The sequence below is a fragment of the Silurus meridionalis genome, chromosome 11 (genome assembly GCF_014805685.1).
Source record: "Silurus meridionalis isolate SWU-2019-XX chromosome 11, ASM1480568v1, whole genome shotgun sequence".
In the NCBI taxonomy this organism is placed as follows: domain Eukaryota; kingdom Metazoa; phylum Chordata; class Actinopteri; order Siluriformes; family Siluridae; genus Silurus; species Silurus meridionalis.
In genome coordinates this window covers 7,084,054-7,100,982 of record NC_060894.1, presented here as the reverse complement: position 1 = coordinate 7,100,982, position 16,929 = coordinate 7,084,054, and the positions used below count along the sequence as shown (strand labels likewise).

At 34.8% G+C, this 16,929-nt stretch overlaps 1 protein-coding gene across 1 annotated transcript; it reads left to right on the top strand.

Annotated features, from left to right (window-relative positions):
- The first annotated feature begins 8,985 nt into the window (after nt 1–8,985).
- Nucleotides 8,986–11,822, top strand: LOC124393060 (collagenase 3-like). The gene is made up of 10 exons (XM_046860373.1): nt 8,986–9,134; nt 9,219–9,460; nt 9,562–9,710; nt 10,137–10,265; nt 10,414–10,575; nt 10,664–10,799; nt 10,882–11,015; nt 11,101–11,254; nt 11,342–11,445; nt 11,530–11,822. Exons 1-10 carry the CDS (start codon nt 9,030–9,032, stop codon nt 11,622–11,624), a joined length of 1,410 nt encoding a protein of 469 aa, XP_046716329.1. The 5' UTR covers nt 8,986–9,029; the 3' UTR covers nt 11,625–11,822.
- Nucleotides 11,823–16,929: the final 5,107 nt, after the last annotated feature.

Genomic DNA, 16,929 nt, shown 5'->3' with positions numbered 1-16,929 from the left:
GTTAAGGGAGAGCTCGCTAACCCCAGTTACAACAGAAATCATATAAGCACAGACAGGTTTCCAAAACTCATGCTTTTTTATTTTTCTTGGCAACAGCGTTAAGGGTTAGTCAAAGAAACTTAGAAATCAGCATCAGAAAATAATAATGACATAATCCTCGTCTTGAACACACAGTAATAGCGGAAAAATGCTGTGCCAGGCTATTCCCAAAATAGCGCTATGCTCCAAAAGAAAGCGCAACATATTTCACCCGTTGTCTTTTGTTAAAGCCTGTGTAAAGTACATTAGTGTAGACACCTGCGGCTTATTTATGTTAAAAATAAAAATATTTGTAAAATTCAGTGGGTACGGCTTATATATGGGTGCGCTTTATAGTCCGGAAATTACGGTAAATATGCTTTGCTTAAATAACTCAGTTTATGTGAAAAGACTCATGTTAATATCAGCATGCCAATCTATTAATGGAATGATATTAATGAGTCAAACACTGAGTGATATCTATTCAAATTATCATGAGCCAAAACTTAAACTTAAAAAGAATATTGCACAAATAAGGCCGCGGGTGTTGTTGCAAGTCAGGCGTTTCTTTCATCTTTTATTATTTATTACATGTTCTGCTTGCTTTTGAACTGATGCTGAATTGTATGTTGGCACTAAGTAGATACCACCAAGTGGCAATCGAAACAAGTTAAATAAAGAGCAGTAGTTGGTAAAATTAAGATATTTGACTTTGAAATGTAGCGAAATTAAAGTAAATATTTCTAAAAATGGAAATACTTCAGTGAAGTACAGATTCGAGAAAAAGCTACTTAATTAATTAAATGTAATTTGTTACTGTAAACCACTGCTCCACTATACTTTAATTGACAATTACTTTTACTAATTACATTTTGAATGGTAGCTTTAACTGCTCTGGTGTATTTATTCTGCAAAAGAGGTAATGTTTACTATAATAGTATTTGCCTATTAAATACTAATGGTTCTACTTTGTGACATGATACAGTAACTTTATTTGTTAATTGAAGATACCTTTTTTTGCTACTTTTTTATTTTTGTATCTATTCGTTTGATCTTTGTTTCATTCTGACATGTTAAAGAAGCTAAAAAATATAAATTTTTTATTCCATGGAAAATGTACAAGATGGCCTCCTAATTTCATAGTATTTAAGTACTTTTTCATTTTGATAGCAAGAAATGAGGTGGAGGCTGGTAAGGGAGTGAATGCTTGTATAAACTGTAACCTAATTCATAACAGGAACTGGACATGCTGCAACATTAAACATACTTACTATAAATGTATTAAAGTAAAGAGAAGTACATTTTTGAACAATTAAATATTACATTTGCTAGAAATTTCTATTATATAAGATAATTAAACACGTTATTATTGGGATGTGAACTTTTTTCCCTGAGTGCTTTATTTCTTTACATATTAACCTTTCTAAATTTGTGAATTATGTTATTAAAGAAAACATTACTGAAAGTGATTTTTACCATCTAGGTTGTCAATCAGTCAGACATTTTTTTGTAAACAACTGACATCATTTTGCTACTTGTCCAACTGTTCAATCCTGACCTACCTGTGAATGAGTCCATCTTAATCCTTTTGCATGTGAATCGGAAATGGAAAAATCGAGGCACAATATTGGGAATAGTGGGATTTCACACTTGTTCTTAGGAAAACTCCAAATATCTCACTTAATTACATCCACATGCTTATGCTGCAGGTCATCTGCTTCAGTTTAGTGCGTAAGATGTGTGATGGAGCAAAATGTGACTGAGTATATAATTTACACATGTGCTGGAGCCTTAGCTTTCCCAAAGAACACTCAGAACTAAGAACTAAGAACACTAACTGTTAGGGACCCTTTAAAGTACACTTATAAATACCCCAACCTTTTTTTCAACCTTTATATAAGTGAAATGTTTGCACTTTAAAATATATCCAGATGATTAATCCAGATGAATTCAGTGCAATTTACCAGAGAAAATGGCAAACATTGTAAATTAAAAAGGTTTTCAGGTTTTTCTTTAAATAGAATTATAAAGCCAATGATCCAGACATTTTTGTCCTTCTGAGACTGTTTTACGTTTTAAAATTCATTGTACAAACGATTCCAAAAATGTTGGGACACTGTTCAAACTGTGAATAAAAACAGAATGCAATGAAGTGGAAGTTTCAAATTTCAATATTTTATTCAGAATACAACATAGATGACATTTCAAATGTTTAAACTGAGAAAATGTATAATTTTAAGGGAAACATAAGTTGACCTTTAATTTCATGGCATCAACACATCTCAAAAAAGTTGGGACAAGGCCATGTTAACCTTTGTGTGGCATCCCCTCCCCTTTTTATAACATTCTGAAAACGTTTGGGGACTGAGGAGACAAGTTTAGGAATAGGAATGTTGTCCCATTCTTGTCTAATACAGGCTTCTAGTTGCTCAACTGTCTTAGGTCTTTGTCGCCATCTTCCCCTTTTTTTGATGCGCAAAAGGTTTTCTATAGGTGAAAGATCTGGACTACAGGCTGGCCATTTCAGTATCCAGATCCTTCTTCCAATCAGCTATGATGTAATCGATGCAGTATGTGGTCTGGCATTGTCATGTTGGAAAATAAATGGTCTTCCCTGAAAGAGAAGACGTCTGGATGGGAGCATATGTTGTTCTAGTACTTGGATATACCTTTCAGCATTGATGGTGCCTTTCCAGATGTGTAAGCTGCCCATTCCACACGCACTCATGAAACCCCATACCATCAGAGATGCAGGCTTCTGAACTGAGGGCTGATAACAACTTGGGTTGTCCTTATCCTCTTTAGTCCAGATGACATGGCGTCCCAGTTTTCCAAAAAGAACTTCAAATTTTGATTCGTCTGACCACAGAACAGTTTTCCACTTTGCCACAGTCCATTTTAAATAAGCCTTGGCCCAGAGAAAATGCCTGCGCTTCTGGATTATGTTTAGATATGGCTTCTTTTTTGACCTATAGAGTTTTAGATGGCAACAGCGAATGGCACGGTGGATTGTGTTCACTGACAATTTTTCTGGAAGTATTCCTGAGCCCATTTTGTGATTTCCATTACAGAAGCATTCCTGTATGTGATGCAGTGCCGTCTCAGGGCCCGAAGATCACGGCATCCAGTATGGTTTTCCGGCCTTGATCCTTACGCACAGAGATTGTTCCAAATTCTCTAAAACTTTGGATGATCTTATGCACTGTAGATGATGATAACTTCAAACTCATCGCAATTTTTCTCTGAGAAACTCCTTTCTGATATTGCTCTACTATTTTTCGCAGCAGCATTGGGGGAATTGGTGATCCTCTGCCCATCTTGACTTCTGAGAGACACTGACACTATGAGAGGCTCTTTTTATACCCAATAATGTTGCTAACTGACCTAATAAGTTGCAAATTGGTCCTTCAGCTGTTCTTTATATGTACATTTAACTTTTCCGGCCTCTTATTGCTACCTGTCCCAACTTTTTTGGAATGTATAGCTCTCATGAAATTCAAAATGAGCCAATATTTGTCATGACATTTCAAAATGTCTCACTTTCAACATTTGATATGTTATCTATATTCTATTGTGAATAAAATATAAGTTTATGAGATTTGTAAATTATTGCATTTTTTTATTCACAATTTGTGTCCCAACTTTTTCGGAATCGGGTTTGTATTTACAATGCAAACGTGCATGCTAATTTAAAAAATTTGATATTTTCAGAAAGCCAGTGTTTACCCAAGTCAACGTTTTTACAGCTAGCAGTGGACCTTGAAACTTACTTTGATTTAAATTATGCAGCAAATTATAAACAGAATTACACACTGACTAACTTCTGACATCAACAGTTTTTACCATCCGGTCATGGGCATGGTGTTGCGAACGTCTGGAAATCACCTGAGCCAGTCATCTGGCTGAGCAGTTTGGTAAAAATCCCTTTACACCCACACTTACTTCCTACAAACACTCCTAAACTAAATACACTTGCAGGCCTGTAGCAACATGTCTATGCTGGGATCCTTTTTTTAGACTTCAGTGACTGAAAACAAACATTTTGAGAACATTGCTTTTCATTTCCCATTGAAGCTATGCAAGTACATGGACAATAATATTATTAATAATAATATTATACAAAATAGTTAAATGTAAACTTATTGGCCATTTATATAAAGTACTCATGCTGGTCGGGTCCGGAGCTTCACATAAAACATATGGGATATGGGGAACCGTGATTTTGAATGTCACATCTTGACATCTGGAGTTGTAACTTCATCATGACCAAGTGCTTAATGGAAATAAAGAATGATTCATAAACACTATATATATATATATATATATATATATATATATATATATATATATATATATATATATATATATATATATATATATATATATTTCTAAATCATTCCACATCACCTCCCAAGAAGAACGTAACAAATATGAATCAGTTTTTATATATTTTGTAACCAGAAAAAGCACTCAAAGTGCTATACAAATAAAAATGAATTGAATTGAAAACAAGGCAAGAGGAAATGCTTCACTCCTTTTAAAGGCATGTCTGCCTTGACGTAAAAGCTAATTTGTGTATTTCACTAGGATCCACAGGCACACATACACACACACACACACACACATACACACACATATCAACACTGCATGCTGCTTGGAGATTTCCCAATAACATTTTCCCAGTAACATTTCCTTTTTTTATAGCATCTAAACATACTGCTCAAAAACCATTGCCACAGTGCTAAATTTAGTGTTAAAATCTTTATAAAAATGTTTTAATATGTTTGTTTTAGGATAAACATCTTAAGATGTGGTCCCTATTTATTTTGTAGTGTTATTTTATTGTATTTATTCTTTGAGTCCCATCAAAACGACATGTCAATTATATGGCCATCAAGTGTTTTTCTCAACCATTAAAACTAGAAAAAATTATTCATCTTTAGATGATAAATAATAAATTTTATTTCTTTGTTCAATACATCAGCACACAGGACATAAAAAAATCATGGCAGTAAAATCTTTAGCAGATAAATGGTAATTCCTAAAACAGATAAGAAATGTGTTTATAATTTTGTTCATGGATTAACTGAGATACTACTGTAAACTGAATGTATAATATAGAACTTTTTTTTCTTTCCTTTCTAAATAAATTTCCAACAACAAAATGACAAAAAGATTTTTTATCCCAGAATCTAGAATCCTATCATTTTGATCATCAGTCTAAAATATATTCTACTGCATATATAAAAATAAAATTTTTGTTTATAGACACAGTGGAAGTATTTTCTTTTTCATTTCAGGTCTTAACTCTTCCTATTCATTGCAACACCATTTACTTTTTACACAAAGTTTTGGCAAAAATCAAAATTCACTTTATGTACAATTTTGTTCTTTAGGGTTTTTTTATATATATTTTTTTCAACTGAAGAAAAAACATTATTGGTTTTGTATTTGACTTGTGACTCATTTTTGTGACCTTTTACTGACTGATGGAGGATTCATTAATCAAACCGTTGTGCTGAAACTCAACATATTTTAGTTCCTTATGAATTATTGTTGTCACTTACATGTGAGACATTTCCACAATGACGCTTGGCTTTCTGCTTCACGCACTCAGATGTGTTCAGAAAGCCAAATCAGGAAACAATGCTTTTTTTGCGTAATTCGCTACACCCTCTGTTAAAGAGATGTTGTTCTGGAATATTGTTGATTTACTTTTTGCCTTCGTAAAAGGAAAAATAGATTGTAGTTACTTTATCCACCCTGATACTGTGATTTAGAAAGTGACACTCTTTATACCTGCTATAATGAAGATGACAAAATATAACATAAAACATAACATAAAAGATAACAAAAACCAGGTTTACAGCTTCTCCACAAGATTAATGGGAAAGATTTTGCAATACCAGCTTATGCAAAGACATTTGTAGTCATATTTGTGAAATTATTGGGAATTTGGTTTTCGGATTTCTCTCGCTTGGGCTTCAGGGAACAGCACTGCCTTACATGTGTTATCTTACAGCAGTCTGTTTGTGTATGAGCTGAAGGAATGTAATTCCTAAAGAAAAAATATGGTTTTAAGGAAAAAAAAAAACCAAAAGAAAAAGTTAAGGATTCCACAGTCCTATTATGTATTGAATGTATATTATAAAGCTATCAAGACCTGCTATTATAGCAAAATCGTTATTATTTTGCTATAATAGCACATCCTGTAGTGTTTTATTCCTGCCTTTTTATAGTTCTAATACAAATACCAAAGAGAGAGAAACGGAAAAGGTAAATAAGAAATCTAAAATTCTGTTGTTGCACAGAAAGGTAATTGGGTAACAGGATGTTTCAGGTGCCAGTTCTTCATTATCATCTTCTCCAAAGGTTTGTGTTCATTTTCAATTTATCCTTTAAGTTTATTGGAATGGTATTGGAATAGGATGCTGTTTTTGCATTTGTTATGAACGGAGTACTAAGAAATTACAGTACACTTATGGTAAAAGTATGGATTCTTTTACAAATAGCAGAAGTAGAAATACTGAGTAAACATTTGTATTTAAGTAAGAGTCATTAAAAATATTTAGATGCCTATCCTGTAAATATGACTATCAGGGAAGAATGCACACTCTGTTTTAAACTTGTTTTGATTGCCACTTGGTGGTATCTACTTAGCAGACCACCCGTGGCCTTATTTGCAAGATATTTTTAAGTAGTTGAAAAGGTTTTGGGCTCATGATAATTTTAATAGGTCTGAATTAGTGTTTGACTCATTAATATCATCCTTTTAATAGACTGATTTGCTAAGAGTAACAGAGTCTTTTCACATAAACTGATGTGATTAAGCAAGAATCTTGTGACAAAAATGATAATAGAAACATTATAGCCATAATAACTCATAAAAATTGGATACTTAAGTACATTTAAAGACAAATACTTTTGTAATAATAGAAGGGTACTGGTTCAGATGTTTTTTATTTGCATTGTACATTACATTGTTAATGTTTCTACGCATTTTAATTTAAAACCAGAATGCATTTACAAGGGAATTCCCAGCAAAATAATTTCTCATAATAATCAGGTAGTAGTCTGCCCATAAAAATATAAATCTAGTTGATTAAAAACATGTTGTGAGAAATGCGTTACAAAACCTCCACAGAATTAAATCAAAACTGTAACATAATCTTGCATAAGCATTGAGGAACTAGTTTGTGGTTTTCTATTGCTGCTAGGAGGTTCTGAGAATTCATGCAATACGTTTGTACAATGACATGCAAATGCTGTAAGGATTTGCTTTATTAGTATTAAAACATCTTTCTCAAGAGACTTTAATTATTCTACTCACTGTCGAAACTCAGTCGAACATCACTCTTCTAAACCCTACACTACAAAGTTAGAACATTGTACAAACACTATATAAACATTGTGTATAACTTCTATACAGTTGTACCTCCAATGTACATATTGCATATTGTACATTTATATACTCCTCATTCTCTACACATATTGTACATACATCTGCACTTATATCTTATTTATACGTATCTGTATCTATATGTACACCTTACATACCTTACAAACCTGAATACTGTATCTCTTTATATCTTACATACTGCACATTCTTCCTAATATTCCACACACATGTTTACATACTGTATATTTACTTCATCATTAAGCAATTTGAATTTTTTTTTCAATGCCGTAGATTTATAACTTGTTGTACCTTTACAACAGTGTTTGCCCATTTTTTACTGCCTTAGCCTTATAACTATTTACTTGTACTTTTAAACAGTGTCTGTACATTTTTTCCACTGCTATAGACTTTATATTTATTTACTGTAAATATGTTTGCATATTTTACATGCTGTACATGTACTACATATTTATCTGCACTTGTCAATTTGCACAATTGGTATCTATCTATCTATCTATCTATCTATCTATCTATCTATCTATCTATCTATCTATCTATCTATCTATCTATCTATCTATCTATCTATCTAATCCTATACAGATCAAGTTAAACCATGTCTAAGTTAATTTTTTATCGCATGTTGTCAAAGGCAGGTCTAAAGCAGGTGTTTAAATAATGGAAATAGGACATGAAATGAGACGTATCTAGATGTGCTTTTGCTGAGGGCTATATATTATTTTGTGATGCTGTTCACAGGTTCAGACATGTCCATATTCCAAACAGGGGTGGTAGATTTAGTGATATTTGGGGCAGTGGTATTTTATATAGTAGAAAATGAAGCAGTTGTGTGTACTGTGATGTTAAACAACATTGTGTTTTGTGGGACAGAGGTATTTGAAATAGTGATATTTTTCAATATCCTGCCCTTGTAGAAATCACAGCTCAATTTTGCTTCCAGACAACCAGAATAAGAGAAGTGACTATGATTACATCATCAACCAAAACACTCAACAGAAACACCCACAGGATATAGACATGCACACAAAGGCACACACACGCACACAAAGGCACACACACACACACACACACACACACACACACACACACACATATATACACACAAAATTAAAAATAGCTGATGTACCATGTGATGTATGTGTCATTAAAACATAATTACTTTAAATAGACTGAAAGGAAAATATTTAAAATATGATGTTTATATAAATGTTTTATTAAGTAATCATCTCTGTTGATCATGGACATGGCATTTAAGCAAAAAAACAAAAAATCCAATATGTACATATATTTGGTTAATGGTGACTTATGAAACCATTACAGCTTACAAAACCTTTTTTTTTTACTCACATCCAAACACTTTTACAAAAAAATTAATTCTAGGTGTAAAATATTTGTGATTGTTGAATAAGACTGATTGTTATTGTAAGTACTATATAAAAGGAAATTCACTATATAGAGTCATCTGTAATTTCCTTCCTTATCTTATGTCACCAGCCTATGACTCAGGTTGTTGCTTAATACCTCAACCTTTATTGTATATATATAAGCAGGCAGTGGAGCCCAAACTGCATTAGTTTCTTCAAGGAGAAGCAAAATGAAGACTTACTACCAGTTGTGTGTCCTCATTGGTCTGGTGTTCAGAGTTCACTCAGGTCCTGTAACACCATCTATTGAGAAGAATGATGAAGAATTTGCAAAGGTAAGAATGGTGCTGCACTGAGAAATAAATGGTTTTACATTTAGTTTAGCCTGATTTCTAAATCCTTTTTTCTTTTTTCACCAGAATTACTTGAAAAAGCTGTACAACATGGAGGAGGAGAGCAAGCAGCCATCTGGGCGTACGGTCGATGAGATGAGCTTGAAGCTGGGTGAGATGCAGCAGTTTTTTGGGTTAAAGGTGACAGGAACTCTGGATGCTGAAACGATGGAGATGATGAAGAAGCCTCGCTGTGGGGTTCCAGATGTGGCTGCATACAAAGCCAGACCTCAAAGTTACAAATGGTCGACAAACAGCTTGACTTACAGGTAAGAAAGCTATCCAATGCATTCATGTAACCTCTTCTAGCTTTATCAAACAAACTGGTGAAAATATTTAATAATTTACACTTTGTTATTTTATTCTACAGGATTTTAAATTATACTCCTGACATGTCTGAGGCTGAAGTGGATGCCTCAATCGAGAAAGCACTGCAAGTTTGGGCTAATGTCACCCCTCTAAAGTTCACTCGCATCTACAGTGGTGTAGCTGACATCATGATCTCATTTGTTGTTAGAGGTAAGTCTCCCATTTTATCCAATAGAATTGGTATCATTACCTGTCGACACTGAAGCCGGTTCTCGAAACACATTTGTGCAGAATATTACAGAGTAAAAATAAAAAGTACCATAAATATAATTTTAAAGAGTCAATGTAGATAATAGGTTCCACTATAAGTACTGAACAGAAGAGTAGGCATCTCTTGATTTCGAGTTTAAAACATATGGGTATCTGTCCCTGCTTCTAGTCATACCAATACTAAAATGAAAAACAAAATATAACCACTTTAGACTGCCAAGTCGATAACCATAAATTTATCACTAATGACTACATATCAAATGGTGATCTCTGTGCTTATCCACCTTCATGAAGAATTGAAGGTAGCCAGACAAGATAAACAGCTTTCAAGTAATTAACATATAAATTATGAATTTCCAATTTCAGATCACGGTGATGGCTCCCCATTTGATGGACCTAATGGTTTCTTGGCCCATGCATTTTTTCCTGCTCCTGGCATTGGTGGTGATGCTCATTTTGATGACGACGAGACATTCACCTTCAGATCTACTAGGGGTAATTATCTTACATCTCATTCAAATAACGAAAAAAAAAAAATTATATATATATATATATATATATATATATATATATATATATATATATATATATATATATATATACTATTAAGAAAGCATCATAAACAACACATATTCATCCACAGGATACAACTTGTTCTTGGTGGCTGCTCATGAATTTGGACACTCTTTGGGTCTCGAGCATTCCAATGTTCCTGGTGCATTGATGTACCCAACATACAGCCCCGTCAATGTTGACAAATATCTCCTGCCTAGAGATGATGTCAATAGAATTCAGGCTCTGTATGGTAAGTTTCTGTTATAAGTTACTGGCAAATGTAGAAATGCTTTCTATAAAATGCAATGCAATTATTTAAAGTGAAATGATTTCAACAGGCCGAAACACTGAAAAACCCGTTAACCCTGATAAGCCTGAGCCAACACCTCCAGTCACCCCTAGTGCCTGTGACCCCAATCTGGCCCTGGATGCTATTACTACCCTGCGTGGAGAGAAGATCTTCTTCAAAAGCAGGTACACATAGTCCCCAAAGTAACATTATCTAATGAAACTATTTCTAATTCATAATTATCTAATACTGATTTCTGTTGTTCAGTTTCTTCTGGCGCAGCCACCCACAGTTCACAGGAATTGAGCAATATCTGATCAAGTTCTTCTGGCCACAGCTTCCTAACAATATTGATGCTGCTTTTGAGGATCCATCAGCTGACTTGGTGTACATCTTTAAAGGTAAAACATATGGTGCTCTAAACAATGGCAATCTGTTTGTGGTATTATGCATGAGTAAGTATTAACTTGTGCTTGTAAACTTTAGGTCAGAAGGTCTGGGCTCTCAGTGGTTATGACATTGTGAAACAGCTGACTCTCCAGAACTTTGGGTTCCCAGCTAGTCTGAAGAAGATTGACTCTGCTCTTTATGATGAACGTTCTGGAAGGGCGTTGTTTTTTGTCGGCAAGACTTACTACAGGTACTTCTTATTGTGTAGATATTAAAGCTATCAAAAGCATGCTCTTTTTCCTTTTCAAAATGCTAAATAATACATTTCTTTTTTAAGCTATGACATGAACAGAAAGGTGTTGGACAGTGTTAAAGCTAAACCTGTGGAAAGAAGCTTTCCAGGAATGACAAAAAAAGTAACGGCAGCTTTGCAGGAAAATGGTCAGTATTTTAAATACATTTCCGAACTGCTGAATCAGAAGCGTCATCAGCTTTGACTAAAACGCCCCTCTATATGTTTTGCAGGTTACACCTATCTCTTCAGTGGGCCAGATGTTCGCCAGTTTGAAAATGGAAGGATGACAAAAGTGATGAAAACCAAAGACTTCTTGAAGTGCTAATATGTCATACATACTTGCCATACAGACAGCAATCAAATTAATTTATAGAGTAAATTATTGAATTATGTACATGCGAGTATATTATGTGTATCACTGACTTATGGTCATTTATTTTTCATGTTTTATTGTGCTTGTTTTGTCTTTTCTAAGTTTCTGAGCTATTTTTTGGAATTAAAGCATTTTTAATTACAATTTCAACCTGTTTCATGCTGCTATTTTAGCCATATATAAAATCCAAATCAGTCTGTAAAACTGTCGAAAGAACTGTTGGAAATGAACTGCTCTTCCTTTTTTACACCCTGTTACAAAGGTGGAAGTGTTAGTAATAGTGTGTAAAAAAAAAAGCTTGTGTTTGCTACAGCATTCAAATATGTGCCAATAATACAATAAAACATATAATACATGGCCTGGACAAAGAAAGGAATGTTAAGACAAAGATAACACATTAGGAAAAAGAACTAGAATTAAAGCAAAGACAGATGGTAAAATAAACAAAACTGAAAATCTAATTTCTTGCATTTTAAACCTCATCATATTTTGAGAGAAGGAAATTGTTACAGTTGTATACAACTAATAAAAAATGGATTGGAATTTTTTTTACAAATTAATAAAACAATAGAATACACTTTAACCTGAACTGGTGATACTGGGAGTGTTCGGGGAGGTACACTTTAACTATAAGAGACAAAATGAGAAAAAAAAATCCAGAAAATCACGTTGTCTGATTTTTAAAGAAGGTATTTGCAAATTATGGTGGAAAATAAGTATTTGGTCACCTACAAAAAAAAGCAAGATTGTCCTCCACTTGTTACCTGTATTAATGGCACCTGTTTGAACTCGTTATCAGTATAAAAGACACCTGTCCACAACCTCAAACTTTGAAACTCCACTATGGCCAAGACCAAGGAGCTGTCAAAGGACACCAGAAACAAAATTGTAGACCTGCACCAGGATGGGAAGACTGAATCTGCAATAGGTAAGCAGCTTGGTGTGAAGAAATCAACTGTGGGAGCAATTATTAGAAAATGGAAGACATACAAGACCACTGATAATCTCCCTCCATCTCGGGCTCCACACAAGATCTCACCCCGTGGGGTCAAAATGATCACAAGAACAGTGAGCAAAAATCCCAGAACCACACGGGGGGACCTAGTGAATGACCTGCAGAGAGCTGGGACCAAATTAACAAAGGCTACCATCAGTAACACTACGCCTCCAGGGACTCAAATCCTGCAGTGCCAGACGTGTCCCCCTGCTTAAGCCAGTACATGTCCGGGCCCATCTGAAGTTTGCTAGAGAGCATTTGGATGATCCAGAAGAGGATTGGGAGAATGTCATTTGGTCAGATGAAACCAAAATAGAACTTCTTGGTAAAAACTCAACTTGTAGTGTTTGGAGTTGCATCCAAAGAACACCATACCTACTGTGAAGCATGGGGGTGGAAACATTATGCTTTGGGGCTGTTATTCTGCAAAGGGACCAGGATGACTGATCCGTGTAAAGGAAAGAATGAATGGGGCCATGTATCATGAGATTTTGAGTGAAAACCTCCTTCCATCAGCAAGGGCATTGAAGATGAAACGTGTCTGGGTCTTTCAGCATGACAATGATCCCAAACACACCACCCGAGCAACGAAGGAGTGGCTTCATAAGAAGCATTTCAAGGTCCTGGAGTCTCCAGATCTCAACCTCAAATCTGCATGGAGGAATGGGCCAAACTACCAGCAACAGTGTGTAAAAACCTTGTGGAGTCTTACAGAAAAGTTTGATCTCTGCCATTGCCAACAAAGGGTATATAACAAAGCATTGAGATGAACTTTTGTTATTGACCAAATACTTATTTTCCACCATAATTTGCAAATAAAAAAAAAAAAAATCAGACAATGTGATGATTTTTCTCATTTTTAACTCTCATAGTTGAAGTGTACCTATGATGAAAATTACAGGCCTCTCTCATCTTTTTAAGTTGGAGAACTTGCACAATTGGTGGCTGACTAAATACTTTTTCTGCCCCGCTGTATATGAGAGAGAGAGAGATAAAAGTGCAAAGTATTAATTTATTTTTTGATCATTGCTGAGATGTTTCTACACCTTGACTGGACTCTACCTGTGAAAAAGCTCATTGATTGGACATGATTTGGAAATACACCTCTCTAAAAAATGCACAACTCTGGGGAGACCTGAAAATGGCTATCCACAGATGGTCCCCATTCAACCTGACCCACATTGATAGCATTTGCCATAAAAAATGGCAGAAAATACCCCAACCCAGGTGTGCAAAGCTTGTTGGGTCATATCCAAAAAGACTTAAGGCTGTAAGTGTTGCCATGGGTGCTTAAACTAAGTACAGAGTAAATGATCTGAATACTTATAAACATGTGATATTTCAAACAAATTTACAGACATTTCTAGAATTCTGTTTAAACAATTTTGGGTCCAGACAGCGACATAACACAATTGAAAAAAGTGAAGAGGGTTTAAAACTTTTTCTTTTTATATATAAATGTAAATAAAACCTTGACACTCGTGACCTCGATAGTTTGTGACTTTTTTATTTGGAACCGGACTAAGAGTAACTTGCAAAAAATCAGATAGTTTGTACTAATAAATTGCATAAAAATGTTTGAAAAACTATTTTATTGTTGTATTTTTCATTTAAAGTGATAGAAGGTTCCCTGCTGGTCTAGTGTTTAGGATGCGGCGCTCTCACCGCTGTGGTGCGGGATCGAGTGCCGGTCCCAAGCCCGGATAAATGGGGAGGGTTGCGTTAGGAAGGGCATCCAGCGTAAAAACATGCGCCAAATTAAACATGCAGAGGATCCGCTGTGGCGACCCCTAACGGGAGAAGCCGAAAGAAAGTTATTTTTCATTTAAAGTGATAAATAAAACATTTATGATGAGCAATTCCCACTTTTTGTTGAGTACATGTACAATTCCCCTTGAAAATGGAACCATCAAAAGGAGAGAGTCAAAATCTATCGATTTTTTGTTACTCGCGAGGGGTCATAAAACATATCCCCCACGAGTATTGAGGTTGCACTGTACATGGAAAGATAGAAACAAGAAAGACTTAGTGTCGCTAGAGCCATGCGGCTGTGAAGTGAGTAAGGGGGGATTTCAGACATTTTGCTGCTTTAAATTATTAGTGGTTTCAAAATGGTACACTTAGTACACAAAACACAGACATGAAAACACAATAACAGATGCACATAAATTGCATGCTGTTTATTTTGAATTTGGAAAGACATTGGCACAACCTTTTTGGCACAACAGATCAGTTGATTGTGTCATTCTTGTGGGTCTCAGAAAATGTATGAGACGACATGCAAAATATCACAAGCAAAAGATGATGAAATGCTGCTGGAGGTTTCTGATGAAGGAAATGATGTTTCTTCATATCCAGCCTCTGATATTCTCACCATAGTTACATTATGTAAATCTAACTGATGTACGTATTGGCAAAGAAATTAGTCAAGAAGTCTAAGCGTTATACATGGGTTATGTAACAAGTTTTCTGGTGTATTTTATTTTATTTTGTATGTGTGTTGTTATGCCTGTTGTAGTGCTGGGAAGATTTGCAGTACCAGAAACCACATGTTGATGCAGGTATTTGTTTTTTTTTTTACATTAAATAGTTAAATAGACTCTCTGGTAAGTAAATATTTCATAGTTTGTGCTTGTTAGTTCTACTCACTCTAATGCTGTGCATAAATGAAAAACCCTGTTTGTCATTCACTGTCTACTCAAACAGGACCAATCGCAGTCCCAGTGTTACCATACAAACTGTTAATGCAATTGGAAATCAGATTTCCTGCATTCTTAACCTCATCAATCTCTGAGAGAAGAATTTGTGGCAGTTATATAAAATTATTAAAAATATATCAAAAACACAATTTTTATAAGTATAAAAAAATTAACTACACTTTAACCTTAATTGGTTATATTAATTTGTGTGTCCTCAAGATCACGATAGCTCGTGACTTTTTATTTGGAAACGGACTAAGAGTGCGATTTCTTTCGGCTCCTCTCATTAGGGGTCGCCACAGCGAATCATCCGCATGTTTGATTTGGCACATGCCCTTCCTAATGCAACCCTCCCCATTTATCCGGGCTTGGGACCGGCACTAAGAGTGGCTGAGGTTGGGATCGAACCCGGGCCGCAGCGGTGAGAGCACCGCATCCTAACCACTAGACCACCCCTCGTGAAAACAATCTGATAGTTTGTACTAATAAATTACATAAAAATGTTAAAAAAAACTATTTTATTATTGTATTATTCATTTAAAGTGATAAATAAAACATTTATGACAAGTAATTCACAATTTCTGTTGAGGTTTACAGTACAGTACATGAACAATTCCCCTTAAAAAAGGAAGCATCAAAGTGTTTTGTGTACTTAGTACACAAAACACAGACATGAAAACAAGATAACAGCATATTCTGTAAATATTTCACATTTAGATGCACATAAATTGCATGCTGTTTATTTTGAATTTGGAAAGACATTGGCACAACCTTTTTGGCACAACAGATCAGTTGATTGTGTCATTCTTGTGGGTCTCAAAAATCTGTGAGATGACATGCAAAATATCACAAGCAAAAGATGATGAAATGCTGCTGGAGGTTTCTGATGAAGGAAATGATGTTTCTTCATATCCAGCCTCTGATATTCTCACCATAGTTACATTATGTAAATCTAACTGATGTACATATTGGCAAAGAAATTAGTCAAGAAGTCTAAGCGTTATACATGGGTTAGGTAACAACTTTTCTGGTGTATTTTATTTTATTTTGTATTTTTGTTGTTATACCTGTTGTAGTGCGGGGAAGATTTGCAGTACAAGAAACCACATGGTGATGCAGGTATTTGTATTTTTTACATGAAATAGTTCAATAGACTTTTTGGTAAGTAAATATTTCATGGTTTGTGCTTGTAAGTTCTACTCACTCTAATGCTGTGCATAAATGAAAAACTCTGTTTGTCCTTCACTGTCTACTCAAACAGGACCAATAAACAGAGTAAAATTAGAACGAGAAACAAGAAACAGAAACAAGATCATAAAACATGGATATGTATCAAAACACAGAAGTACAAAGACCTGTGAAAGAAAAACACCAATAATGTAACAAGGATGGCGATATGAAAACACACACACATGGAACATCAAATTACAAAAACATGGAATTCTTATGGTGCAAGCCTTCACATGTTACCTTCTGCTGCAAACAGACAGGGGGGATTTCTCTAACATAAACCCCATCCGGAAAGCATTCCTACTCTAGTGTCTCTCACAAGATTCTTTTT